General features: G+C 38.9%; 2 protein-coding genes across 4 annotated transcripts; one reads left to right on the forward strand and one right to left on the reverse strand.

Annotated features, from left to right (window-relative positions):
• Window positions 1-5,457: 5,457 nt before the first annotated feature.
• LOC124872241 (ADP-ribosylation factor-like protein 3) lies at window positions 5,458-15,048 on the reverse strand. The gene is made up of 7 exons (XM_047372010.1): window positions 14,910-15,048; window positions 13,128-13,245; window positions 11,531-11,674; window positions 11,246-11,362; window positions 10,398-10,448; window positions 10,011-10,196; window positions 5,458-8,082 (listed from the first exon to the last, which is right to left on the reverse strand). The coding sequence occupies exons 2-7, from the start codon at window positions 13,137-13,139 to the stop codon at window positions 8,035-8,037; spliced, it is 558 nt and encodes a 185-aa protein (XP_047227966.1). The 5' UTR covers window positions 13,140-13,245; window positions 14,910-15,048; the 3' UTR covers window positions 5,458-8,034.
• Window positions 14,947-26,367, forward strand: wbp1 (WW domain binding protein 1). Of its 3 annotated transcripts, none has more exons than XM_047372006.1 (4): window positions 14,947-15,159; window positions 16,043-16,148; window positions 17,133-17,300; window positions 20,224-26,367. In XM_047372006.1, the coding sequence occupies exons 1-4, from the start codon at window positions 15,097-15,099 to the stop codon at window positions 20,766-20,768; spliced, it is 882 nt and encodes a 293-aa protein (XP_047227962.1). In that variant the 5' UTR covers window positions 14,947-15,096; the 3' UTR covers window positions 20,769-26,367. The 3 variants fall into 3 exon arrangements, with proteins under 3 accessions (XP_047227962.1, XP_047227963.1, XP_047227964.1); XM_047372007.1 differs by having other exon boundaries at window positions 16,046-16,148; XM_047372008.1 differs by lacking the exon at window positions 14,947-15,159 and adding an exon at window positions 15,542-15,651 and having other exon boundaries at window positions 16,046-16,148.

Consider the following 26,367-nt stretch of genomic DNA (forward strand, 5'->3'; position numbering starts at 1 on the left):
TCAATGTGTTGTAAATTGATAAAAATAAACAATCATCATTTATATTTCTGAAAGCATGATTTTTTATAGCATTTTTCTTACCTGCCTAAAACCTTTGCACAGTACTGTATATGTAATGTGACCTCCAGCTAAGCCAGTCTGGGACAGATTTCTTTGGACATGTTGAAAACTGTTGTGGCATGAGCTTTGCAACTTTTATAAGGCATATAAACAGGGCATTGGCACCAATGCTAAAACATTTGTGTAATCGCTATGCTATGGCTGATATTTACATTACTTCATCTCATTCAACTGTATTAATACGCTTTGTCACTGGTGAAAATGTATTTACCTCAGCATATTGAATCCTGTGAAATGCCTTACATGGCAGGGGAGTCGGACCTATTTTGCATGTAATTTAGCTAACAATTATCTCACCACTTGTGGGAACTTAAACAGCAAACATTCAGTCCATGATGGTCAAATGACCATTAACTTAGCTTTCTGTCCTGACACAGACTGAAACTTTAAAACCTTATTCAGTTACACACACAATATCTGCCTTGCATTTCAATGGTCTAATTTCTTACCTTTGGTAAATAATGCTCCAGCATTGCCTTCCCACACATCTAACTGTGTAAGAAACAAAATGTGATTCGATGTTTTGAACATTTTGTTTTGGAAATTCTGCAGTATGAGCAGTGCAGCTCACTCCTACAGCTCATGGGTGCCACTGCTACAGCATTTACACTACTGTGGCTCAAATATAGCAACAATGACTAATGATAGCATTATTAAATCACATACAATGATATGCAAACTGTCTTTTTGCACTTATGAAGATTCACTAACCTTGGGATGCTAGATGTTTGAAAATAAAAGTGTAACTGACAGCATGACCTTCTTTCTCATCAATTCAGTCAATAATGAACAGAGGGTCATTATTAAACACAATTCTCCAATTGTTTCTGAAGAGATTCCAGCTGGGTTTTGTAAGCTAATGTTTAATATCTGCAAACATGAAACCTAAAGTAATGAAATCTTGTTCTAAAGGAGTAAAAGTTATCTTAGTTTAAAGTTTTAATTATATCGTTAGCAACTGGTTCTGTTCTGATAAACCCTGTCTCTTTGGGGGAAAGGACGATGAAAAAGCTGGATGTAGACATTTGGACCGCAGTTTTAATGCTTCAAGTTTGTCATTTGATCCTTAATCCTTAAAACACAAATTCACACTGTTAGTAGGTGAGAAAGAACACATTGTGATAATCGATGAATGACTATTGGTATATATACACAAGTAGAGTTATACACACAGTCTGACAGACAAACAGCAATGTTTCTTCAAGCCTAAAAACACGTGGGTCACATAAATTATCGAGCAATTTGAATGAATAATTGTGTTTTTATTGCACAGATTATGCCTCCTTCCCCTCACTAGCTCGGCTCTGAAGCCTGGGAAATCTATTAAGGCGATGCCATAGATCATCCCATCCGCCTCAGTGTGTATGTAGATCGGCCAGCTCATTTGAGAAATATTGAATCGGTTACAGTAAAGTAAGCCCCTGGATTGAGTCAAACATAAAAATCCAAGCATGTCAGGGGAGCTGTCAGAGTGCGCTGTGATGACAGATGGGACTGGGTCTCTGCTTTAGTGAGGGGTGGTAAAAAGACAAAATATGAGTTCTAGGGAGGGACATGGGAGCATAGGGTGAGGGTTGGTGGGGGGCAGAGACAATTGGATCAAATTTGTCAGCTGATAACAGCAATCAGTTAATTAAGGAAGGTTTGGGACGTTGGAAAGTGTTATTTCCTCCCGGTGTTGGGGTCAGCGAGAGGTCAAGAGTGTGACCTCCGACCTCATGAAGGCGGAGAGAGAGACACCAGTTAGTCAGATATTGATTTATGCTGTTATATGAGGCATTACTGAGTTCCAAATGCAATAATTATGCAGGGAAAGTAGCATCAAAATTTAACTTTGGCACCAATGCGAAAATAACTTTATATCAAATCAAATGCCACATCGCCTCTTCAGGGTCATTTGGCAGATTAATGATTAGATTGGGCACAAATACATAAACCATTACATAAACACAAATTTACAAGGTAGATAATCCTAATTTTAACATCTTGAAGCAGAAAGCTGTGCAGCTGGTTGGTGGTTCTGGTTTTACTGTTGTACTGTTTGATTGATGGCTGCAGTTCAAAAGGTTCAGAATGAGGGTGTGAGGAATCTTTGACAAGATTCAGATTCCTAATCCTGCAGCAGCTCTGAAACAGATCCTGAACAGAGGGCTAGGACCTCTGCAGGGCCCTCTTTTCTGCCATATTCAATCTTAATAACCACCTGGAGATGCAATATATCAATATGGTCTCAACCACAGTTTTCTAGATTGTGGTGAGGATGCTGGCAGGGATTGATGCCTGTTTTAGTTTTCTCAGAATGTCCATTCTCTTCTGGACCCCTGTCATGATCCCAATGGTGTTCTTTTACCAGGTAAGGTTATCAATTTCACATCGATGGTAAGAAGTGTATGCTCTGGCTGGACGTCCAGAAGTTGATGACCATCTCTTTCTTTTTGCCCGTGCTCCGTGTAGTTTAAATCATTATTCCCATGAAATCCCAAGAATAAATTCCACTGTGGCATCTTCTTCAAATTAAATGGTCAGATTTTCATGATTTCGTCCAAATAAAGATGAAAAAATGAAAGTAATTAATGTTTAAATTATTTAATCGGGTAAATAAAGTTTTGAGGCACTAATTCATCCACCAGGAATGGTTAGAAAAAAACACATGCAACATAAACAGAAAGAAATACCTTTAAAATTCTCCCAACATTCACAACATTTTCCATTTAATCTACAATGCTTCCAGGGTTTTCCTGACACAATCTTTTATTTTCTGCTTTTTGTCTCAGGAACATCAGACATAAACAGCAAGACCCCCTCTGTTGCTGACCCCTGGCCCGACCCCATCCACACACTGAAACACTAAAGTGTGAACTTCTGCCCCATTCCTTGATAATTTTTATGGTCTTCAAGCCTCACTGTTTATGACTCTACAGTTTGATAAAAGCACATGGTGAGGTAGGAGCAACAAACACACTTCAAAGAAGCTATGGGAGGAATGTGGGCATTTGTTGTTTGCTTTATTATCCAATCTACTTAATCATAAGGAATCAGCCTGGGAATAAGGCAGAAAGGATGCTTTGCTGGCTTAAGAAAGTGTTTCCAACATTGTAAGTGGTATTTGAGAGACATGTTGTATTCATTGTGCTTCCATGGGAACTTCCTTTGAAAGAAACAAAGACAAATATAGGTGGACAAAGTTTATTTTAACATGAAATGCTGGAGGAGGATTCCATCTGTCACTGTAAAGATTGGTTTTCTTGTTTTCTGTGTTTGAATGCGAGTCCTCCCTCCAAATAAATGAGCTGTAATTGTGAAGATCCCAGGCTCAGATGGGAGCAGTGGTTGAGATGTGCACAACAATTATTATTTTATGGTTAGTCTATTACTGCTGGTTTTGACTTTAATAAATGTTTATAAAGTTTAGTACATGTGTGGCTTATGTTCAGGTTCTCATTAAAAGAATCAGTTAATTGCACTGTAAATTGTTACATTTTATTTAATTGAGACATTTAAGTGGATATAACTTGACTTTTGTGAAGGCTTTACTGACATCCAGTTAAAGTGAGTGTAGTGAACGTTGGGTGTATTGTGAGTTACTATATTTATTATAATAGAATAAATTAATTGGATTTCACTTACTTTTTCATGCCGTTGTAACTTATTTGAAATAAGTTGAATGTCATGATCCTGAGATGTTCAAGTTTTGATTTTCTTTTGTGTATTTAGTGTTATCTTTACAACTAGAATAATTTCCTGTTAGATATTTTCTCTGGGTTTTTCTGTATTTCTGTTTCTGCTCGGGTTAATTAGTCTTCCTCCTTCAGCTGCTCAACCTTCTCTCTGTCACAGGTGCTCCTCATTCTATCTGATTCGCTCTGTGGTTTGTTTGCCATTTCTCTTACCCTGCCTCAGTGAATTAAGCTCCTCTCTTCTCTTTGTTCCCTGCTGGTTTCTGCCTTTGCCTCCACTCTCTGCCTTACTCCTTGTTTCTCCGATTACCATTCCACACCCAGTCCTGTTCCTACGCTTTCTGTGTGATCTCCTTGTGCAAGACCATTTTTATACGTTTCTTTATTTTTATTTATCATTAAAAGTCTCAGCCTACTTCAGTTCAGCTCTGCACTTGAATCCTTTATATCCCAAACCTGACAATGAGGGCCATCTGAGGCAAAAACGTTTTAAAAGTCAAAGCAGTTCATTTGAATTAATGTTTAAAATGTGCAAAAACTTATTTTTTTTTTGTCATTTTAACAATTTTAAGGTACTTTAACCACCTGTTATAACAATATTATTATTATTATTTATTACATCTTATCTTTACTAGAGAACAGAAGTACATTTTCACACCCTCCAGTCAATGAGAACACCTAATACCAGTTACTTTTTTCTGTTCAAGACAGTCTGTATCTTCTCTTCTGTTTGCCTTGTGGCAATTCAGGGAAAACATATGACACAATGGTTTAACTGTAATTTCGTGCTTGGAACATTAATTTGGTATGTAAAAGAACTCAAACAGTGCTACAAAGGAAATAGCAACATAGTGTGGTGATTTACAGATTTCTTTAGGTTTAGCCTTTTTGTCACAATAAAATGTTTCAGATCCTCAACCTGATTTTAATTTCAGACAAAGGTAATGAGGCAATACAGAATTTTCTGAAGATTTGTTAAATCATGAATTAACTGTATTTAACCAAGGTTTTAGTGCAAGTACAGGAACCACACACAGACGTAATTACTGCCTGATCTGTAGAATAAAGAAATTACATGAATAGAACATGTCTATCAACATGAAGTAAAAATAAAAAAAGCAACACATCATGCCTTGATCTCAAGAAATTCAAGAACAGAAGAAAAACAAAGTCATTGACATCTCTTAGTCTGGAAATTTATTTTTAAGGCTTTTGGACTCCAGTGAACCACAGTAAGAGCCATCATTAGTAAATGGAGAAAATGTGGAACACTGGTGAACCTTCCCAGAAGTGGCCGACCTTCCAAATTACTTTAGGAGCACATTGATAATATTCATATTTTTAAATGTGTTAAAGAAAAGCAAAACAAGATCGGTAAGGAGGCAAAAACTTTTTCAAAGCATTCTGTAAAACATATTTAATAATGTTTTTTTTAAATATTTTATTACTAAAGAGTGTATTATAAAGTATTTGTGCACTTTAAAAATGTATTTTCTGAAGATTTTATGTTGATTTCTGTTGATCTGTTTTCTGTTGATTGGGATTTTTTTTCCCTACTTGGTCCAGCTGGCTTTTATGAAATATGAGGTATTTTGACCCCCAATCAAAGTCACATGACCACATCTCCTTACCATAGACTAAAAAAGGTTGGAGGAAACTCTTTAAATCATTTATTGTCAAACATTCCCAATGCAAATTCAAACTGACAAAATATTGGTACGAAAAACATGGGGTACAAAAAGACAAAAACTGCAAAAGTACCAGTAACAGTGATGGGGTGAAAGGACCAGCAATTGTTACAGCTGACTCATTTTCTGAGACTTCTTTACTTTTAAACCTAAATTTTCACTTCTATGATGCCCCAAAATAGTGTGATTTCAGGTTCTGGGACACTTTAGGTGTTTATACTTGCTGTGTTTTCCTGTAAAGTTGAAACATAATTTTCAATAGGCTGTAAATGATTTCTGTTCAAAATATTAAAGTACCACCTGTGCTGTAATAATGCTGTGGTGTCAGAAGAGCAGAGTGACAGAAAATATTCTGCTTCTTTATATCATTATGTGTCTACATTAATATATGACACTGACTGATACCAGGAAAGAAATCAGTCTCTGGTAATGTGGTTTGACACATAAATATTTAGGGAAAACAGACATGATAGACTAAAAAAGCTCAAATAAATTATCACAATCAACTGGCTGGAAGTTGTCAAACTCAGGTTGTTACGTTTGTTTGTTTGAGGGAAGGATTTACTTAAACATGCATTAAGAGAGCATGAATACAGAAACTTTCCTTTGCAGCTACAGTGCAACTTTGTCCTCAACCTGTTATGACTCTTTAGAAAAGTTTCATTATGACAAAAACACCCTGCAAAGTGCCTCCACTATGTTTCTTTAAATTAATTTTGTGTTTTCACATTCAGCAGTTTTTTTGTAAAAAATTATGGCAAATCTCAAATATATATTCTGTTTACCTTAATATTTCTTGATGATCTGATGTTTTTTTTCTTTAAACAGTCACCTCTGTCTTTCTCTGAATTAAAGCAGTTTAATTAAGTCACAGGATCTCCTCCTCCCTGGTTCTTCGGCCCATGAGTCAGTTGGCCTCTCTGCCCCTTGGTTTCCCCCTGTGTGGGAGGCTGGTGTGTTGCCCTGAGTGGCTGGGAAAGTCCCATGATTTATGGCCCTTTGCAGGCCTGATTGCCTCTGTGATGATGGAGCCAGAGGTAAGGACATCCACTCACTCCAATACACTTTGTGTTTGGCAAATCAAGTTTAATTCATTTGAGATTTAAGGCCCCTTTACAGCCATTGCAATATAATTCACATGCTGTTGTTGGATAAAAGGGCAAAGAGGTATTTCACTATACTTTCCATTTTTCTATTTCAACTTTGCAAAAACAATGCAGGTCTCAATTTTCAGTTTGTACAGCAAGATCTGCTGTGGATTAATATTTACCATGTGAGTCTTTGCCCTGGCCAAGTGTTCCAGAGTGCTGGATCAACAAAAAGCTAATATGCAGTAGTAGCAAACATGCATACAGGACATGGGACCAAAGCCCACACTGATGGCTGAATCATTATGAGGCCCATTCTGAGGGGTTATGCACTTGTCCCAGTCTACATCAGAGGCCTGGGCAGCTCTAGCATATTAAAATCAGCCAACCTTACATATGAGAAGGGACTCACACAATGCACACACAGCACCGGCAGCAGGGCAGTAACTCAAGGCCAAAGGAGGAGGGTTATTTTTATCATGGGCAAAGGTGCCAAATCATGTTGGTATGAAGGGGGCTATATAAATGCAAATTGTATCGGTGGGCTATTAGTCCTGGAAAAGGTTTGTATGTAAATGCCCTTATAGGACTACAGTGGAGCACTCATCCAGGTCAGATTAGCCGGATTTGTGGCAAATGTGCTGCAAAAAACTTAAGCGAGAAAGAGACAGGGAACGCTATTGCCTTGTGGTAAATCGTGGAGAACAAGGTGAGAATATGAGTAATTCAATGGCTAAGGTGTTTCTGTGCAATTTTTTGCATAGGTGAGAAAAACGTGTTGAAGCCAGCTTCTTGTGCGCATGAATGCAAAGAGTTTTTCATGCTCAATCTGTTTAAGATGTCGAGTTTTCTGCACAAAACCAGAATCTTAACTGTGAAACTGAAGGGACAAGTTTGAAATAGCAAAATATTAAAGGAAAAATGTTTGGAGTAGAGCTTATTAAATGCTTGCAGAGTGCATCTATCCGATTTTATGGCAAAAATACACTTTATGTTTGTTACTTGAGGTTTGAAAACCATAATGATCATGACAAATAAATTAACCATGGCAAAAAATACCACACCACTGATGCACTGATTGAAAACTGAGTGATCGCTAGAAATGAGTATGTGCGCCAGTGCAACGTCGCCCTCTAGCGTTCTCAAGTTAGTCTTACAAGCCTTAACAGGCTCTATAGCTCAAAAAGTGAATAGTTATTCAGAAAACTAATACATGAAATCCTTGCTTGCATTGATATACGAATGCTATAAAGATCCAAACAAAACTGTACTTACATATACAGTACAACACTGAGGTCTGTGACAGTATGTGACATCTTCCTTTTTTATCAAAAAAACACACATTGGCAAGAGTAATACTTAAATAAAAAAAAACTATCTGCTGTCACATCATAAGGATCTTTAAAATGACTGCATAGATCAAGTTTAAAGTGCTTCTTTAAGTTGGTCGCGCCTCCTCAGTTATCTCTTCCGGAACCTTATATTTCTGCAAACCCAGGTCATCCCGTCCTGTACAATAAAAATAAAAAAGAAACAAACTGTTTATGTTGGTATACAGAACCTTACCTTGTTTGTCATGTCACAACCACAAATCTAAGGGTTTTTCCTTGGATTTTAATATAGACCAACATAAAGTAACGCTTCTTTTCTCAAGTGAAAGAAAATAGATTGTTTTTTTTTATGATATCTGAAATGTGTTGCTTTAAGCCTTCTTTTCGCTTTTAGCGTTGCACATTTCAAAACTGAATTTTTTGCAATTTTTGCTCAGTCAGACTGGACAAAGAACATCCTTTAAGCAGCACGTTTCAGATGTTGCCACAGATTCTTAATTGGATTTTGGTCTGGACTTTCTGGAACGTGAATATGTGTATATGTTTAGGGTTGTTGACCCACTGGAAGGTGAACTTATAACTGTAATTTTTCCTTAATTACCGCATATTTACCGCTCTCTATCTTTGCATGAGCTCTAACCTGCTTCTCCATCTCTGCTTAAGAAAAGCCTCCCAAAACCACGATACTGCCACCACTATGGTTCAAAGTGCAGCGTTAGTTTATTTGCCTACATAGCATTTTCCATGTAGGCAAACAAATTCACCTTTGATATCATCTGATAAGAGCAACTTCTTCTATGTTTCTTTGCAGTGTCCGTTGTCCACTTGTGGCAAATTGCAAATCCGACTTCCTTTGCTTTTCTCTTAACAATGGCTTCTCCCTTGCCACTTCTCCATAAAGACCAAATTTGTAGAGTGCAAAATAAACAGTTGTTCAGTCAACAGAACATCTGACCTGAGCTGTGGATCTCTGCAGCTCCTCCAGAGTTGCCTCCCAGTTGCTTCTCTGATTAATCTTTTCCTTGCCTGGCCAGTCAGTTTAGGTGGACAGCAATGTCTTGGAAGGTTTGCATTTGTGCAATGCACTTTCCATTTTCAGGCGATGGATTATAAAGTGTTCTGTGGGATGTTCAAAGCTTCCCTCCAAACACTGGACTTCCAATGACACGATTTAAAGTCAACCAGGGCTTTTCTTTATTTTGCCCAGGAAAATATATAGAAAACTGAACATTTTTTGCCCGTAATTTCGGTCCACCTTTAGCCTGAACAACGACATTGAAATCAGGCTTCATTAGCCCATTTGATAAACCCCAACCACCTTTAGGCCACATGAAGAGATCAGTGAAAATCTTTTTGTAGATGTCTCTTCACCTTTCCCTTTTTAACCACAAATCTATGTTGTTTATTATATTCTTTATTCCCACTACTATATATACCGAAAAAAAAAATCCTCACTGAGAGCAAAGTGTACTGGAGTCAAATTCCTTGTTTGTCTGTACAAGCTGGGCAATAAAGCTGATTCGGATTCTGATTTAAATGCAACCAGGAGTATCACACAAAGTTGCAGTAAAACATGGATGTTGCAGCTGTGGTCTGATCCTGAGATAGAATTCTGACTCCAGCACATCCAAGATCAAGAGCAAGACCAGGTAAACATGTAGTCTATGCTGAGGCAAGATAAAGACTTTGAACATGTGCAAGACCCACCACCAGTCTGAGCACCATAATGTCAGACGTTTGTGGCTGTAAGATATGAAAGCTTTTGCAAGGCAAAGGGTATGTAGAGGCCAAAGTGATTAGAGACACTTCCAAAGTTTCTCTAGAGGTAGGAAACAGCACTTTTATTGCTGTTGTGGGCAGAACTGTGGTAACAACAGTGACATTAGATTAGTAAATAGTAAATATGGGCCAAACATTACTAATTGTATATGATTAACAGAACTCGCCATTTTTCCTTTAATTCTCGTGACGTCAAAGCAGCGAATGTCACTATTTGGAGTTCAAAAACTAACCACAAAACACAGTTGTTGTTGTTACTCATCAACTCACTCTGCCTCGACCTCTGCTTACACACGCTGCTGTGTTTGCATGCCACACTGTATTTACCTGCACGCCTTCTGCAGTGAGTGCTGAGCAGGCCTGCACCTGCCACATGCGATCCCGGATGGTGTGCAGGTTAAGACTCTCTGCCAGCTCCGATGCCGGAGAGGCTGTCATCAGGTCCTGCTTGTTGGCAAACACAAGCAGCGGCACAGCTGCAAGTTTTTCTTCCTCCAGCAACTCGGCAAGCTCCTGAGGGTAAAAAATGAAAATGTATATGCTTTGCTGATCATCTTAACATATATTATAATTGGATAAAGCTTTTGCCAAATAAGCACACTCCTTAAATAAAGTAGTTCATATTTATACTTCCAAAATAGTCTCTAATGACTGCCTAATCTGAAAATGTATGTCTATAGCAGTTTTTGTGAGAAAGGGTAAATTATATCTCACCAAACTTGTCTCTTTGAACCTTTTCCTGTCTGAGCTGTCAATCACATAGATCTGCAATCCGTGTTGCAAAAATGACAAGTAAAAATAACATGTCAAAGCATGTGACTTGTAAAAGTAAATCCATACAGAGAAGTTTGTGCAAGAACAATCACGTCTTCAGCTTGAAAGCTAAAGAGTTGTTTTTAAAAATCGTTTTTTTGTAAAATAATTTCCAACAAGAACAAGAAAAGTCACACCATATCCACTGTTAGGTGTGGTGGTGGTAGCGTCATGCTGTGGGTTATTTTTTTTTCCACTGATACAGGTGCATTGCACAAAGTGGATGAAATAATAAAGAAGTAGGGTCCAAATTCTTCAACTTCACCAATCAAATCAACAGCTGGATTAGACAGAACTTGACAATAATCAAAACACACATCAAAACTGGTTTTGGAACACAAAAGCCAAAGTTACTTAACGTTTCCAGAATGGCCTTTCCAAAGCCTTTACCTCAATCCTGATGAAAGTTTTTGGACTAAGCTTTACACACTGTGCCACAAATTTAAACGGACTGGAACTCGGCATTTAAATGATAAGTACAACTTGCTAAGGGACAATTAAACAAACATTAGTATTGGTGTATGTGTTTGACCTTGAGTGGACAAGAGAAAGTCTACAATAAATTCAATATTTTATAATTTTTTGTAAGATAATTTCAGTCTGAAAAAAATAACAGGGCAAATGGATCATTAAAAGCCCAAAATGAAAAAGACATTCATGTACATGATTAATGTATGTAAACATCTGACCAGCACTGGAGATTATTTTTTTCAATCTGTGAAAATTTGAGAACACCAGACTGAACCTACCAGCATATCTGTGTTCTCAAAATAATTCCTCCAGTAAGGACGGATCTTGCGCTGGCCTCCAATGTCCCAAACGTTTAATTTGAACCCAGAAGACTGCACGCTCTTTATATTGAAGCCCTGTTGAAATATAAATATAACATAGATTATGCTTAATAGGTCATTTGCCCTCTCACTAAGGAGGTGAACTGATGCATGACTTGACTGGTTGACTAGAAAATAAAGTAAATAGTGGATTTGCACAGTTTGGCAAAACCAGAGTGCTCTATGTGCAGCACATCACTGTACTTGTGTGGGGGTGATGTGGCTGATATCTTCGGCTGCCAGCTGCTTTAACAGGGTGGTCTTGCCAGCATTGTCCAACCCTAACAGCAGTAAGCGCACCTCCTGCTCTGGTGACTGCTTTAGTCTCCGAAGAATGGACAGCAGGCCCTGCAGGAGGATCACGCCGCATGTTAGAGACAGTTAAACCTCAGTGGGACAGCAGTTAATGAGATGACTTATTATCTTGTAAACTTTGAATAACCTAGGAGGCCAGTCTGGAGAAACCTGACTCAGTCAGCAGCTAAAACATTTAGAGCAATGGTTCTTGATATGGTTTTAGATGTTTGTTATAAAAATGTTTTCTTATCCATTAGTGTTGCAAAACCGTCGAAGAATACAATTTTATAATGTGCTCTGTTTTTTGCTCAGAAATGGAAATTTCCAATTGGAAGAATTAATAATTCTGAATTTGGAGTGGGAAAGTCAAAGGTTTCTACCCAAACGCAAGTTAAAATGCTTTTATTTGCACATTTGAAGATGTATCCTTGTTAAATCTTCTTCTTCTACAGTGTTCAAAAGAGCAACGTGCAGAGAAAAATTTTGTTATTAGCGTGCTTTGCCAATAGCAGTTAGCCTGGTCACTGACCAAATCAATTAACAAATCAAACATGGGTTTTATTTGGTAGTTAACTTGGAACATGGAACTGGAAGCATGTTAAATTAGGTTAAGGCAGGTTTGATTTCATTCCTAGACCTACATCTGACTTTAGAGGTAAATAGAGCACCACCAGCTACCAGAACTTTCATCTGGTTCAGACTGTACACAGAGTTCTCAAAATGTTCTTTTCTGCACTCTTGAGAACATCCTCTGGAAGTAAAAATCACTGTGTTTAAACATCTTATCCTTTTGGATATTAGCATTCATTAACTCTACATCACAGTTAATTCATTCACATTTACCTTACAGATAACTGGCATCAACATTTCTTCAACCACTACTGTAAAGGCAACCTAACCACCAGTAGTACTTGTAGCACAGTTTTAGAACCATGGATGTAGAGATGAAAGGATTTAGCTGTTAGCCTCTAAAGTCGTCTATAAATGTATCAGGTCAAAGACGCTCTGCAGTCGACCAAGATTAGGTATCTGTAGAAGGCAGCATGCAAGGCTTTGATTCAAGCAGAGCATTTTGCTGTAATCTGGATTACTTTAATATTCTAATACAAGAGAATCAATGTACTAATAGCCAATGCTTGTGGACATCAGTAAAAAGTGATTAATTTTGCTACGTGTTTGTTTTATAGCTTTTAGGACTGCGGTTTGTGCCTCTTTCACAGAGTCGTAGTTACTTAATCAAATATATATTATAATGTTAGCTTATCTAAAAGGACGTCTGATACAATTTACCAAACTAGGTTCTTGAACTAAGGATGGAAATAAAGCTACTGGTGTTTATGACAACCAACAGAAACAACACCTGCCCCATCAACCTTTCTAAGACTTATTTATAACTCTAATAAATACCAAAGAACTAAATCAGTCTATAGTTCTTGGAAATATAAGTTAGTCATCCTGGGGTTTTAAATATATATTGCTGCTGATAAGAATCGATGTAACTTACCATGGTGCCCATAGGTCCTTCTGTGGTTGTTGCTCGGCCTTAGTGGATTAACATCTTCCTCACCATGTGTTTCGGCTGAGCAGCTGCCAAGTTTTCGTTGTCAGGGAAACTCTGACGTCTGGGTGAACAAAGAGAAAGAGGATGTTTCTCAGATAAAACGATCAACAATACATAGAGCAAAACACCTAAAAAAATTGTTTTGTTTTTGTTTCTTGTGGTGTTTTCATCATTCAACGTTTGCTGATTGTACAACAGTCGATGTTCTATTCAATTCAGTTCAGGTAATTTACATCGCATCTCATTACAAATATTGTCATCTGAAAGAACAGGTTTATTTTATAAATTGGTCCAAATTTATTTCAAATCAATCCAATTTATTCCAACACACAGATCCAATCCAACGGATTACATAATATAAGCTAGTAAAAGGTTTTCTAAGTACAGCTGATTGTGTCTAGTCATTTTATCTGTGCTTGACTGTAGAAAAGAAAATAAACAATTACAGGGTTTATTTAAAACATACAATGGGATCCGCTGCCATGGGATGCATTAATAAAATCTTAGTTGCATACACAATATACTGTATTGGCTCATATCTCAGTTAGATTACACACAAAATTAAAACATTGTGCCCAAAAGATCATATTTCCTTCTAGTGAAGCCATGCACATGCTTTGGACAGGGTAAGTTATAAACTAAAGTAAGAAGTGCAGTCAGAAATTGTTTAAACAATTACTGATGTCTGTTAACACAAAAGACTCATTTGTAAAAACTGATTTTTGGGCTCAAGCAGTGTAAGAACAGTGAAATATTTCACTGGTCCATTTCGCTTAAAGAGGAAAACACAACTATCTATTACTGTAACACAGACTTTCCCAGATGTCTAAATGGCAAAGTGAGGAAGAAAGACTGTCTTTTAAAACTGAGTTGTTGAATAAAGTTCTTCTTCATTGGAAGAGTTATGTAGAAACAAAAAAAAAAATGGTTAACATTTAATATACAGATTTAGCACTATGTAAACCTATTAAGAGTCCTTATGAAAAGACTGTCAAAACTACATGCCATACATTAACTAAGGATACTTGTGTGTGGTTTATAATAACACTATAATTAATATTATTGTATTCTTTGATATTTAGTAGTTTGTTTAATTGTTATTCTTTCTTCTCTGATGAACAGTTAGCAGCAGTTTAATAATGGCTCTTAAAATTGATCTTTGTGCTTTAGTTTATTTATGTGTTATTAGTCAGTCAGTCATTTTCTACCGCTTATTCCATAGTGGGTCACGGGGGAGCTGGTGCCTATCTCCAGCAGTCTATGGGCGAGAGGCGGGGTACACCCTGGACAGGTCGCCAGTCCATCGCAGGGCAACACACAAACAACCACGCACACACTCATTCATACACCTAAGGGCAATTTAGAGTGACCAATTAACCTAACGGACATGTCTTTGGACTGTGGGAGGAAGCCAGAATACCTGGTGAGAACCCACGCATGCACAGGGAGAACATGCAAACTCCATGCAGAAAGAGCCCCAGCCAGGAATCAAACCCAGGACCTTCTTGCTGCAAGGCAACAGTGCTACCAACTGCGCCACCGTGCAGCCTATGTGTTATTATTATAGATTTTATCAAACTTCTCTCTAGCTTTACTTGATACAGATGCTTAACATTGTGTCAACAGTGGAAATATTCAAAGAACCGTATATCTATTATGTAAAATCTTGTTGTTTTATTTGTTTTTTCCAAACACGTACACAGAGCGCCCTCTACAGTTTAATACCTGCTTGAGTCTAGATCATATCCGTACTGGGCAGTGTTCCTCGGTCAAACACCAAAAACATGTCTGAGTGTGAAAGACTGAACCGTTAGTTCGTAGCTGTCAGCCATCTGCTGTCACCGCTGTTGGTCGCCGATCCGACCGACTGCTATATGGTTCCCGTCCTGTTCACGGCAGATAACCCAGAGAGATGCCACAGAAAGCACTGGGATCCATTGTAGGTCTTCTTTGTACTGGGACCTGTCTGGTGCAGGTAAGCCCGCATTTCGAGAGCACCCTGTCGGCGAGCACTTCTAGTCCAGGCCGCTGCTCCGGGGCTGGAAGGAGGCCCGCCTGCGATTCTTTTTTGTCTCCTCCACAAAGGAAACTGGGCACGGTTCGCTTCTGTTTAATAAGTGACGTCAGCTAGCAAAGTTTTCCTTTATATTTCAAGAGTTATATCAATAACGGGTTTTATTTTCTGTCTGATGTACCTTTACCATCCTGTTTTAACGGCCAATTTTGACAGTTTAAACCGAAGGTGTTAAGATTAACGTTAGCCGTTTTGCTAACGGGTACCCGGCGTATTTATTCATAGCCGTTGATGTTAGCTTGGCAGACTGAGTAGGCAACTTATTGACAGAACTTTCCACTGTAAATAAATGTTTTAACTTTGTAGAGGCAGTTTGATAAGAAATAGACATAGTTCTAAAATAGATAAAGTCTTCAGTATACATTTTTGCAACATCTTGACAATAGTTGAATAGTGAGTAGAGGAATTCCGTTAATGCATATTTACAAAAAGAATCATAGCGTCGATTTTGTTTTTCGCATCGGGCCTTTAATTTTACCACTATGATGTGTTAATTTGGATGTTAATCAAACGGTACATATCACTTAAACCAGCACAATCTGTGATTTTATACTGCATTGTTTTTGCGTTTTAGCTGCTGCTTTTATTCAGGTATCTGCTGGCGAATGTGTTGAATTTAAAACAGGAAAGTACGTCTCATATGCTTAAATATATATAGTTGACAGACATGTGCGAGTATATAGAAGATGATAATGAGAAAGGGCAAGTATGCTAGCCTACTGGTTTACTTTTGTGCTTGAATATTTACTTTGTCTTGCTCTGTGTTTACCTCTCCTGGGTACTGAAGGGAAAGGAGTTCTGTTCGGGGGTAAATAATGAACAGTACCGCTGTGAGATGGGGTACTGCTGTGGCGAGACAGAGTGCTGCACTTACTACTACGAACTATGGTGTAAGTACAGTTGTCTAGTGTGTATGTGACAACCATCTTTCCATGTGTGGTTACCAAATATTAAAAATACACTATTCCCTATTACCGTTGTTGGCTTGCTGGAGGAAATAAGAGTACAGAACCTGTTTTTGAGTCAGAGAAAGCTCTTAAGAGTCCTTCTCAGTCTGAAGAAGTTTGATTTTAGTGCTTTAATGGTGTGCACAAGTATGGAAAAATATTTGTATTTACATATTCAATTTTTTGAAAGTTGTTCTGCTTTGTCATTCAAAGCCGACCATCCACTCATTACCATTCTGTTCATCTGTGTATTCTTTGTGAAATTGTCCACCATCCAAACATGCACATGTTTGTTTACTATCCATCCTTACATCCAATTGGCTGACCATCCAACCATCAGTCCATCATCCTTCCATCTATTCTTCTTTCCTACCTCTTCTTCCCAGATTTGGTTTTTGTATGCTCCACGATTAAAGCCAGACGACTCTAGAAGCATCATAAAGTACATTCATTAAATTTGCCCAAAAAGCATTGAGAAGCATTGAGATTTCTAGAAAAATGTGGGATTTTGACTTAGAAAAAGCATAGGAACCCTAAGCTGTGGTAATTTAGATTGCAAGGATTGTCAAGGTTCCTGTACAGTCTGCAAAAGTCAACAAACTAATTACATTTCACGTGATCATTTTCCAACTCTGGATAAGTATAGAAATAAGAACATTGAAATCTGAAAGCATGTACAAATATGTATGAGTTTCCATAATTTGCTCCATATAACATTATTTTCAAGAAAATAATAAGAATTTCTATAAAAAAAAAAAAAAGAGAGGGTGTTTTACATTGATTTCAGTCCCTTCCTTTTTAATTTCTTACAGCAAGATATGAGGTTTTCTGCTTCTAATTAACCTTTGAGCTAAATATGAAAGAACACACAGATAACCCTTTACAGTAATGTTGCTAAGATTAAACTAAGGCTGTTCCCTCCCACAGGGTTCTGGTTGGTATGGACACTAATCATAATGCTCAGTTGCTGCTGTGCTTATCGACACCGGAGAGTTAAAATGCGCCTGCAACAGGAACAACGACAACGTGAGATCAGCCTAATGGCCTATCAGGGTGCTTCAAGCTCCTTCATTACCCCTCCACCTCTCAATTTAAGTAAGTAGTCTTTTTGATTTATTTGTGACTTCAAATGTTGTTTGTGCCAAATACAATGCCTTGCAAAAGTATGTACTGTTCACCTTTATATGTTGTTCCACATTTTGTCCTGTTACAACCGCAAACTTTAGTTTATTTTATTGGGAATATATATGATCGACCAACACCAAGCACTGCATAATTGTAAAGTGGACAGAAAATTGTGAATGGTATTCCAAGCCTGTTACAAATAAAGATCAGAAAAGTGTGGCGTATAGTTATATTCAATACTTGTTACTGTTGTAACCCTAAATAAAATCTAGTGCAACCAATTGCTTTCAGAAGTCCCCTATTTCATAAATAGTCAGCCTGTGTGTTGTATAATTTCTGTATAAATACAGCTGTTCTGTGAAAACCTCTGAGTTTTGTTAGATAACCTGGCCCATGGAAGAAGAAGAACACACCAGACACGTCAGGGATAAAGGTGTTGAGAAGTTTAAAGCATTAAGTTACATAACATTATTCTAACCTTTGAACATCTCTCCGAACGCTGTTTAATCCCTCATTCAAAAATGGAAAGAGTACAGCACAACTGCTGTTCATTGTAACTCTGGAGGAGCCGTAGAGATCCACAGCTCAGGTGGGAAAATCTGTTGATGACTATTAGTCCATCTACAACTTTGGCTTTTGTGGAAGAGAGATGTCGTTGGAAGAAAGACGGAAACACTCAAGAAATCCAGTTTAATGTTTGTTACAAGCCTTGTAAGGGAACATAGTAAACTCTGGTTAGATGGGAGCAAAATAAAAATTTTGGGCATACATGCATAATGCTAGGTGTGTGTGGGGCGGGACTAACACTGCACAACACCCTGAACACACCTTCCCCACCTTGAAACATAGCAGGACTGTCCCGTCATGCTATGAGGCAATACTGATGCGGAGTGCAAGGAATTGTTGATTGTTTTAGATCAAAGCATATTCATGTGTAGTGTCCCAGTCAAAGTACAAACCTAATCCCATCCATTGTGTCTGAGATTGACCTTTTCAGTGTGCAAAGATTTTAGTTTCTTTATTAGTAGAAATTCAATGAAAGTCATTAGTACCAACTACAAATATGTTTTTATATTTGTGTTTGTAAAAGAAAATTAAATCTATATCCTTTTCCTTCCACTCAACAATCATGCTACTAGGTATTGGTCTGTCACAAAAATCCTAATGTAATGACTTTTGCAGTTGAAAAGTGACAAAATATACGAAAGTTTAACGGCTATGAATACGTTTGCAAGCAAGCGTTGTTGTTTTTGTTTTCAGTTGCCTGACATGCTCAAACGTTTTTATTTCAGTGTTGGGTCATCCTTACAACAGCAGAATTAATTCTGTTTCAATGTGTGTGACAGTTCTGGTTCTGTCATATTTATCTCTGTATGCTGAACACAGAGCAGAGGTTACAAACAGAGTTGTAGCCCTGTAACATAAAATGCTCAGAAAATCTCTTTTCCAGCAACCTTTCCTGATGTGCAGAGTTTCATTACTTTGTTTGAGCCTCCATGAATCTCCATTACTGTCTCTTCACAATCTTTTTTTTTTTTTTTTTTTAGATTTAATACCAAAGGTTGTCATTTTCTCTTGATCAAAGCCACACCTTTTTCCTATTATCATTATTTTTTTCTTAGAGTGAATAACATCATTATTGTCCTGACCTTGTCATACTCGGCTGCAAATCTTTCGTGGTTGGCCTGCGGTTGACCTGAAACAGCAGCAGTGACAGTCAGCAGCAGAAATGTCACCTTAATGTCAGTGGTTACTCCGGGCCTTGGCAGGAAAAGGATATCATGTCCATTAATACCCCAAATGGCAGTTGGACAAGCTGTCTAAAGTCCATGGCGAGCATGACTTTGAGTCAAGCATTAGATCACAACTCCTAACTGCATACATATGTAGACAGTGACTCACACGCAGACACAGACAACATCTAGTCTTGCAGGCCTGTATCAGCGTATTAGTTTTAGGACAAGGAGCAGACGTGGGTCATAAGAGGGTGATAGTCTTATAACTTAAAGAAAATCAATCCAATGTTTTGCGGCACTAGGGAAAGACAAAAACTATTCTCCATGATCAATTTAATCAAAAAACACAAACACTTATAATACTCATGTTGCTCCCTTGGTAATAAGTCATTATTGGGCTGTTTCTTGCCCAGTAAACTTGTTACAAACGTTTTTCTAATGGTGATAAGTGGCACTCTGCGTAAGTATTGCCTCATTAAGTAACTAAGTCATGCCTTTTCCTTTTTGTTTTGCTACCTGAGCGTTCTGGAGATGCCAAGGTTTCTGTTTTTTTCCCCCCGAGTGTGGGGAAATTCACTGGGATCACCCTCTATGAGCGTCATAAACAACTGACTGACGGATTGCACAGTCTGATGGGGGAGGGGCGAGTGTAACTCTGTGCTGCACGCGACCTGAGAGACTTTGCAGTAATAAAAAAAAAATCTGAAAGAACGTTATGATGGAAAATTTCAATGGATATGAAACTGTTACTAATTTACAGCCAGCGTCAACCAAAGCTTAACCAGGATATAGGTAAGGTGTAACCGTTTAGAACTACTGTATTTGAACTTTCAATCTTTAAGAATGCTTATTTATTAGATATTTAGATATTTATTAGAGTTTAATGTAGTACAAAATATCAAAAACTAAGGCAGCATGATATAAGAAAAACATGCGCTAATGTTTGTGATTGCTGCGATAACAATATGACTTTCAACAAATAAAGATCCTATATATATATTAAGGTTATATTTCATCTGAACCAGATATAAATATGTTAGGAAATAATAAACTTTTTTATCCTTTTACTTCAAGATGGCTTTTGAATTTATCTTCGTTTGATCAATTAATGCAATAAGGGACTCAAATCTAACTACTTGTTATTTTATGATCATCAGGGTTTTGGAATGACTGCAAGCTTCCCGACTACGAAGAGGTCGTAGGTCACCCACCGACCCCACCTCCGCCGTACTCTGAAAACCCCCCTCAGTCAACCCCAACAATTCCTCCACAAATAAGCCAGCCGGTTTCTGTCTCTATGCCACAACCTTTCCCTGACGAAGAGGCAGCAGCGAACTGTCAGGTATCGGGCTTCGCTTCAGACGAGGGGGCAATGTCACAGACTGTCGAACCACAGCGCCGGGAAGTGGAGAATGTAGATGTTCTCCTGTTGGGAGCGGTGGCGGAGGAGGAGGACGAAGAGCTAGTAACTCGACGCCGGCATGTAACCGGCGACTCAGGGATTGAGGTGTGCGTTTGCCAGCTGGACGTAGATGAGGGCTCAGGGCTCGAGGAGGAAAGCGACGAGGAGAACCGGATGTGCAAAGGTGCCAGCAGGGACTGCTGCTCCGGACGCCCACAGGTGACCTTCAGACAGAAGGAGTGCACCTCAGAGCTGCCCAGCCAGGCCGCCAACACCAGCGCTGGAGACCGCATGGTGTGATCCACAGCATAAATAACCAGCAAACCAATAAGGCTTCTAGCTTCACACAGGGTGATAACTATTAGCATCATCATTGGCATGGGGAATGTCTATGCTTTATTTCCCTGAGCTAATAATAACAAGATGATGATAACTAATCAGTTCTGGCTTTCTTTAAGACAGATAAAACAAGAACGTGGGCAAAGCCTGGCTTTTTTCCAATACATTTCCTAGTGGGGAATCCAGCAAACGTTTCGCTGCTTTGTTGGATATATTTCTACCTTCTGTTCAGTGTGAGTACATCAATGAATAGTGAAAAGAAAGAATGCGGTTGTTTTGGACTGAAAGCTGAAGTGTTTTTCTCACCCTCTCCTGCAGCGCTGCTTTCATGCTTCCATTTCTGTCCCAAAAAGCCCTCATAGGTCAGAACATTTCTGCCCTGTCCTCCCAACAGAGATTTGACCTCTGGTGGGACAGCCGTCCAGAAGCCTGTGGCAACACATTAAACATTTCCCCACCGTGACTGAGCAAATGAGGGAAGAACAAACAACTAGCTTGATTTAGTCAAAATTAGAATCAGATTGTTTTCTCTTCTAAAGCCTAATACGTTTAAGTACTGTGTGCTTGCTGTGAAATCTAGGCCGCAGCTGCACAGTGATGTCATCCCTAAGGTCATGGTCCCCCATGGTTGGGAGGGGGACTAAACACCCGAGCAGAGAAGAAATCAGCTTCTTGTGTTTTAAATTTCCTTCTGATCTCTTCTTTTTATGATATCCGTATTGTTGTCACCTGGGTTGCGTGGTATCTAATTAGAACGGTGAAAGCGGTGCTCATCATTGTCGTGATTTATTGATCACGTGCATGTATACACGTGATCCTCCCTCGCTTCAGTTCCTAGCTGCAGTAGATCCACTGTAATAACAGCATGGGCAAGTTTTTAGAATCGTGGGGGGAGCTCCGTGTTAGTGTTTGATTTAAAAAGGGATCTCTGAGGGAATTCTATCACTCAACATGTTGCTTTTTATGTCAACATTGAAGGATGTACAGTTGCTTTTTGCTTTTTCATCACATAACCCACTCTGCTTCAGTAAATGCCACAGGTGTCAGCATCCATTGCAGCAAATCTGCTGACAGCCGCTGTGGGTGTGTGGGGCTAACAGTGCAGTGAAGAAATGTTGAGTTGTATCCTTTAGAGATCGCTGAGGTGGAGTAACAATTTAAAGCACTGATTTTGTTTCTTTTTTATATTTTTGCACGAGGCATGACTTGGTGTTCATATTTGAGTGGATTAGCAGAGTCATCATTTCAATACTTGCTTTGCTCATCAGTTACAATGATCTCGGCCTGCGGTGGCTAATAAACTCACTTTAAATATTCATTTTTAGATGTTTTGATGTAGTTTTACTGACGAGTGGTTACTAGCTAGCTGGTGCTGTTGTGTCTGCTTTCTCGATAGCTGTTGTCAGTGCAAGGGATTTGCAGTGGCATTTTTCCACTGGCAGCAGAGGGCCAGTACATCAGATAGCTGAGATGGTTGCAGCCTCTGCTCGACAGTTGATTTTGTTTTGGCACGACCACTGAAATGCTCTCAGTGAACTGCATGTTCCACACCAACGCATGCGGCTTGTTTTCTGAACTGTAGTCTGTATGCTTAGAATATAAAACGACCTACGACAGATGGGACGACCCTGGCAGAATGAAGTTTCCCTCACCGATACGCTTCTGTCTGAGACGAGTTTTGTGTGTCAGGAAATAAACCTTCTCAGAATAAAGTTTGGAAAAGGACCTGCTCTGATTGGTCATCTGACAGCATAGGTGGTATGCATACACATAATGCAGTGCTCTAGATTGACGTCTTTGGCAATATCAGGGGTTTTGACACGGATGTAGGCATGGGCGGCATAAAGGACACGTTTTAACGGTATTTACACAAAAACGGATGTTTTAATTACTGAAAAGCTTATGCGGTTTTAATTTTGATTCATATACTTAAGCATAACTATATAGTAAACATCTACTAGATTTAGTAGGGGGAAAAGCATTATAGCCTTTTTTTGCCAGCTGAAGAGAAGTGTGCAGCAGCAGGTAGGGGAGGGGTAGCGCTGCATTACACTAATTGCATCCATGCATACTTCTCTGCCTAAAATCGGTTCGGTGCCTCAATTCATAAAACGGGGGGAAAACGTACAAACAGTTGAGTCCTGCTTTAAAAAAAAAAAGGACTGCTTCTAGTAGAGCCACAAAAACACACAAGAAGTTATTTTTCTTGTGCACAATATAGTGTCATTTCAGAGCTTGTGCACATCAAAATGAAAGTGTTTGCTCTGTCAACCAGCCTGCAGCAGATGTTTTTAGGTTGTGGCTGTTCAGGTTAGAATACAGCCGTGGTTAGAATGTAGCGGAGGAACACGACGCAGCCGCTGCACAGAACATGTCAGGACAAAATGATAACACACACACACCAGAGACTGAAACTGTATCAAACCTTCACCGGTCCTTGTGATTGTGCCGCGCCACCTAACCGGTGCCTGGACGTGAAGCCGTTCTAATGATCTCACAGAGGAACAGTTGCATTGTGAGCATGCATGCACACCCCTAAGTAAATTTGGTAAAACATGTTCGTTTTTGACAGCACACCTTAAGCTGCCTTGTTCCATTTCTATAGAGCAGATGTCTTGATTAGAGCTGCACATATAATATATAACCTCTGTATGTGGAAACAGGTGTAATACTGCCTTATTAGAGTAGATATAGTCAAGTGTTTTTGTTGTCTTTTTTAAAAATATTGTAATATTTGTTTAAGCATGGTTGTATTAGAGAGCAGAGTAGCACTGTTGTGTTGGTAGAAAGTAGCATTTAATCTCCTAGTGGAAACGTTGGATGCCTCTGTGCGTAGAGGATGTGGTATAGAAACATTTAAAAGCCACTGAAGTGGGTGTTGAATTAAACATACTGTGTCTAGTTCGCTGTGGCACTGATGAAATGTGTTCTGACCCGATTTTTGAGTTTGTGCTCAGTTTTGTTTTTGTATGTATTTGATTGCGGTTGGTTTGTTATATGGACTGACTCAGAAGCATGAGGAAAACAAGATTGGGTTGTTACTTTGTTGCTTTTTGTTGTTGTTGTTTTTTTTTTGTGGAAAAGATGCATCTTTGCTCACAGTGCCTTGAAAAAATATTAACACCCCTTGAACCTTTCCACCTTCTGTCATCTAACAGCCACAAATGCCATTCTTTTATATTTTAGGATTGCTTGTGATAGACCAACACCATATGGTGCATAATTGGAAGGAAAAATATATATGGTTTTAAAACCCTTTATACATAAAGTCTGAAAAGGTGTGGTTATTTTCTGCTGCTATTACAACAGCAGTTCATGGGGCGGTATGTCTCTAACACGTTTGCACATCCTGAGACTATGAATATTTGCCAATTCTTTGCAAAATAACACACAACAGCACCGTCGGACTACATGGAGACTACTTGACTAAAACAAATGGCGCACGATGGCTTTCTTCTTGCCACTTGTTCTCGTGGAACCAGATTTTCTAACAAACATCTGAGGCCTTCACAGAACAGCTGTATTTATAGTGGCGTGGTTTTATACTCGGGTGGAATTATGTGATTAAGGTCACTGCTTGCGGTTTTACTTGGGGGTGTCGCAGAATAAAACCTTACACATTTCAGATCTTTCATTTGTAAAAACAAACTTTGAATAATCCCTTCCACCTCAGTTATTACTAAAGTACTAGTATCTGTTGGTTTGTCATACAGTCCGTATAAAATACTTCAAAGTTTGTGGTTGTATTGTAAAAACAAATGTGGAAGGTTTCAAGAGATATGGACACAAGGCATGATGTATATGTACATATTTAATAACAATAACAGCTGGGGAGGGTGGTGAGAATTGAGGTAAAGGAAGGGGATCTTTCTCATATCCATCGTTGGGTTTTTACATATTTCCAGAGACTAAGGGCTAAATATTAGTCATGCATTGTCGGCAGACATCTATATAGTTCCCTGAGGGATTTATTGGTTGTGTTCTCTTCTTTCGAAACCACGGTTACAGTGATCCACTATCTGAACACAGAGGTGCGTAAAGTGAACTTTGGGTGTTCCCAAATGTTGTGGTGGAGCTCATATTTATATTTTAGCTGATTTGTATATGAACATGTATGTTTGCTTTATTTTAGGTTTTATCCTTGCCTTCTTGTTTTGTCAACCTTAACAGAGGTGCGTGATGAACTCCTACCGCATGTATGCTCACCTCAAACATATGTAACCGCCTGCATGCGTGGATGTGTCAAGCGCTGCAGCTTAGGCTCAGTTGCTCCTCGTGGACTCTGACTCCACCCTCACTAACTGCAGGTGCTTGTTTTCCTAGTTTCCACTCCTCTGTAACAAAAGGGGGCGCATCCGACCCATGTATATCGGCCAAAGCCCTTCGTCATAGCCACACGTAGCGGATCATCACAGGGTTGCCCCGATCGTGGTCTGTTTGGTTTCACTCTCAGGGTTATTTTTAACAAAAAAAACGCAGAGCTGCAACAGCTTTGTGACCCCGTCTCTCAAAAAGCCAAAGGAAACGTTTCATGATTGTCACTTGTTTGATACACCCCCACCCTCCTCCCCCACCCACACCCATCACGCACCTCTGTGAACTTTACTCAACTAGGCTATGCAAAAACATAAACCCACTGGTATATGCTGCGACCCCCTTTTCTCCAGTAGTTGTCCGCGGGCATCGGTACAAGCAATATAACTGTCAGTACTCAAGGCACCGTGCTGTACTGTAACCGATCAGTCTATATGTATTTGTTTAGAAACTAAATGTAAAAATGACCTTGTAATGCTTCTACAATGACTGTATGCTTGTGTCTGCTGAGGGGCTTCAGTTAAAATGATATTTTGTCGTGCCCCTCTTCTTTTGTTTTCGGCGTTTGTTGTATCTGCCGCCCTAAATCACAGATACTTTCCACTCCTGACTCATGGGGAAACCACATGTCGAAGCTGTGCATGCTCAAGGAGAAATGTTGGAAATGTTCTTTTAGCTGCTCACGCTTGGAGTAGCTTTCTTCTTCATGAATTTACAGAGAATATTTAACCGTTGCCTTTAATCCTCTTTAATACAGCACCATGAGTTTTTATATAATGTGCAGATGAAAGACCTGAACATGGATCGACTTACAATAAACCAGCACGTTTTAGGCTGAAGGGCCAATCACAGTGAGTCCTCGGCATTTAGCTGAAATAAACTTTTCTTTTTCTACAAAATCTGCTAATTGTATGTTTTGTTTGCCCCTCCCTCTTAACCATAGATGGTACCGAACACAAGGAGGTGTTGGGTTAAGATGTCCTTTTTATTCCTATTTTTGCAAAATTGAGAAACATGTACACCTGAAAGGGAAGCAGCCATCTACAAAAACTCCACTCGTTCTACATTGTTGTTCTGGTAAGTTTAAAGAAGCCAAATTGAGTAAAGTGGACAATGAGAAAAGAAAAAAAAAATTAGCGCTGACTGACGAAATTGCTTTGGTTTTGGTAACACGTCTACTGTGTACTGTCTGGGTCATTGTTTGTATTTTATTTTTTTAATAAAACAAACATTGGCTCTCTGCTGA

This window comes from Girardinichthys multiradiatus, chromosome 8 (assembly GCF_021462225.1).
Source record: "Girardinichthys multiradiatus isolate DD_20200921_A chromosome 8, DD_fGirMul_XY1, whole genome shotgun sequence".
Classification (NCBI taxonomy): Eukaryota; Metazoa; Chordata; class Actinopteri; order Cyprinodontiformes; family Goodeidae; genus Girardinichthys; species Girardinichthys multiradiatus.

What these genes read in the sequence shown, in the direction of transcription:
- LOC124872241 (XM_047372010.1), bottom strand. An exon ending in GCCACATCACCCCCACACAA is followed by an intron (nt 11,363 to 11,530) that starts GTACAGTGATGT and finishes ATATTTCAACAG; the next exon opens with GGCTTCAATATAAAGAGCGT. An exon ending in TCACTGCAGAAGGCGTGCAG is followed by an intron (nt 8,083 to 10,010) that starts GTAAATACAGTG and finishes TTTATTGTACAG; the next exon opens with GACGGGATGACCTGGGTTTG.
- wbp1 (XM_047372006.1), top strand. Translation starts at nt 15,097, where the DNA reads ATGCCACAGAAAGCACTGGGATCCATTGTAGGTCTTCTTTGTACTGGG. An exon ending in CTGGGACCTGTCTGGTGCAG is followed by an intron (nt 15,160 to 16,042) that starts GTAAGCCCGCAT and finishes TCCTGGGTACTG; the next exon opens with AAGGGAAAGGAGTTCTGTTC. An exon ending in CCCTCCACCTCTCAATTTAA is followed by an intron (nt 17,301 to 20,223) that starts GTAAGTAGTCTT and finishes TATGATCATCAG; the next exon opens with GGTTTTGGAATGACTGCAAG.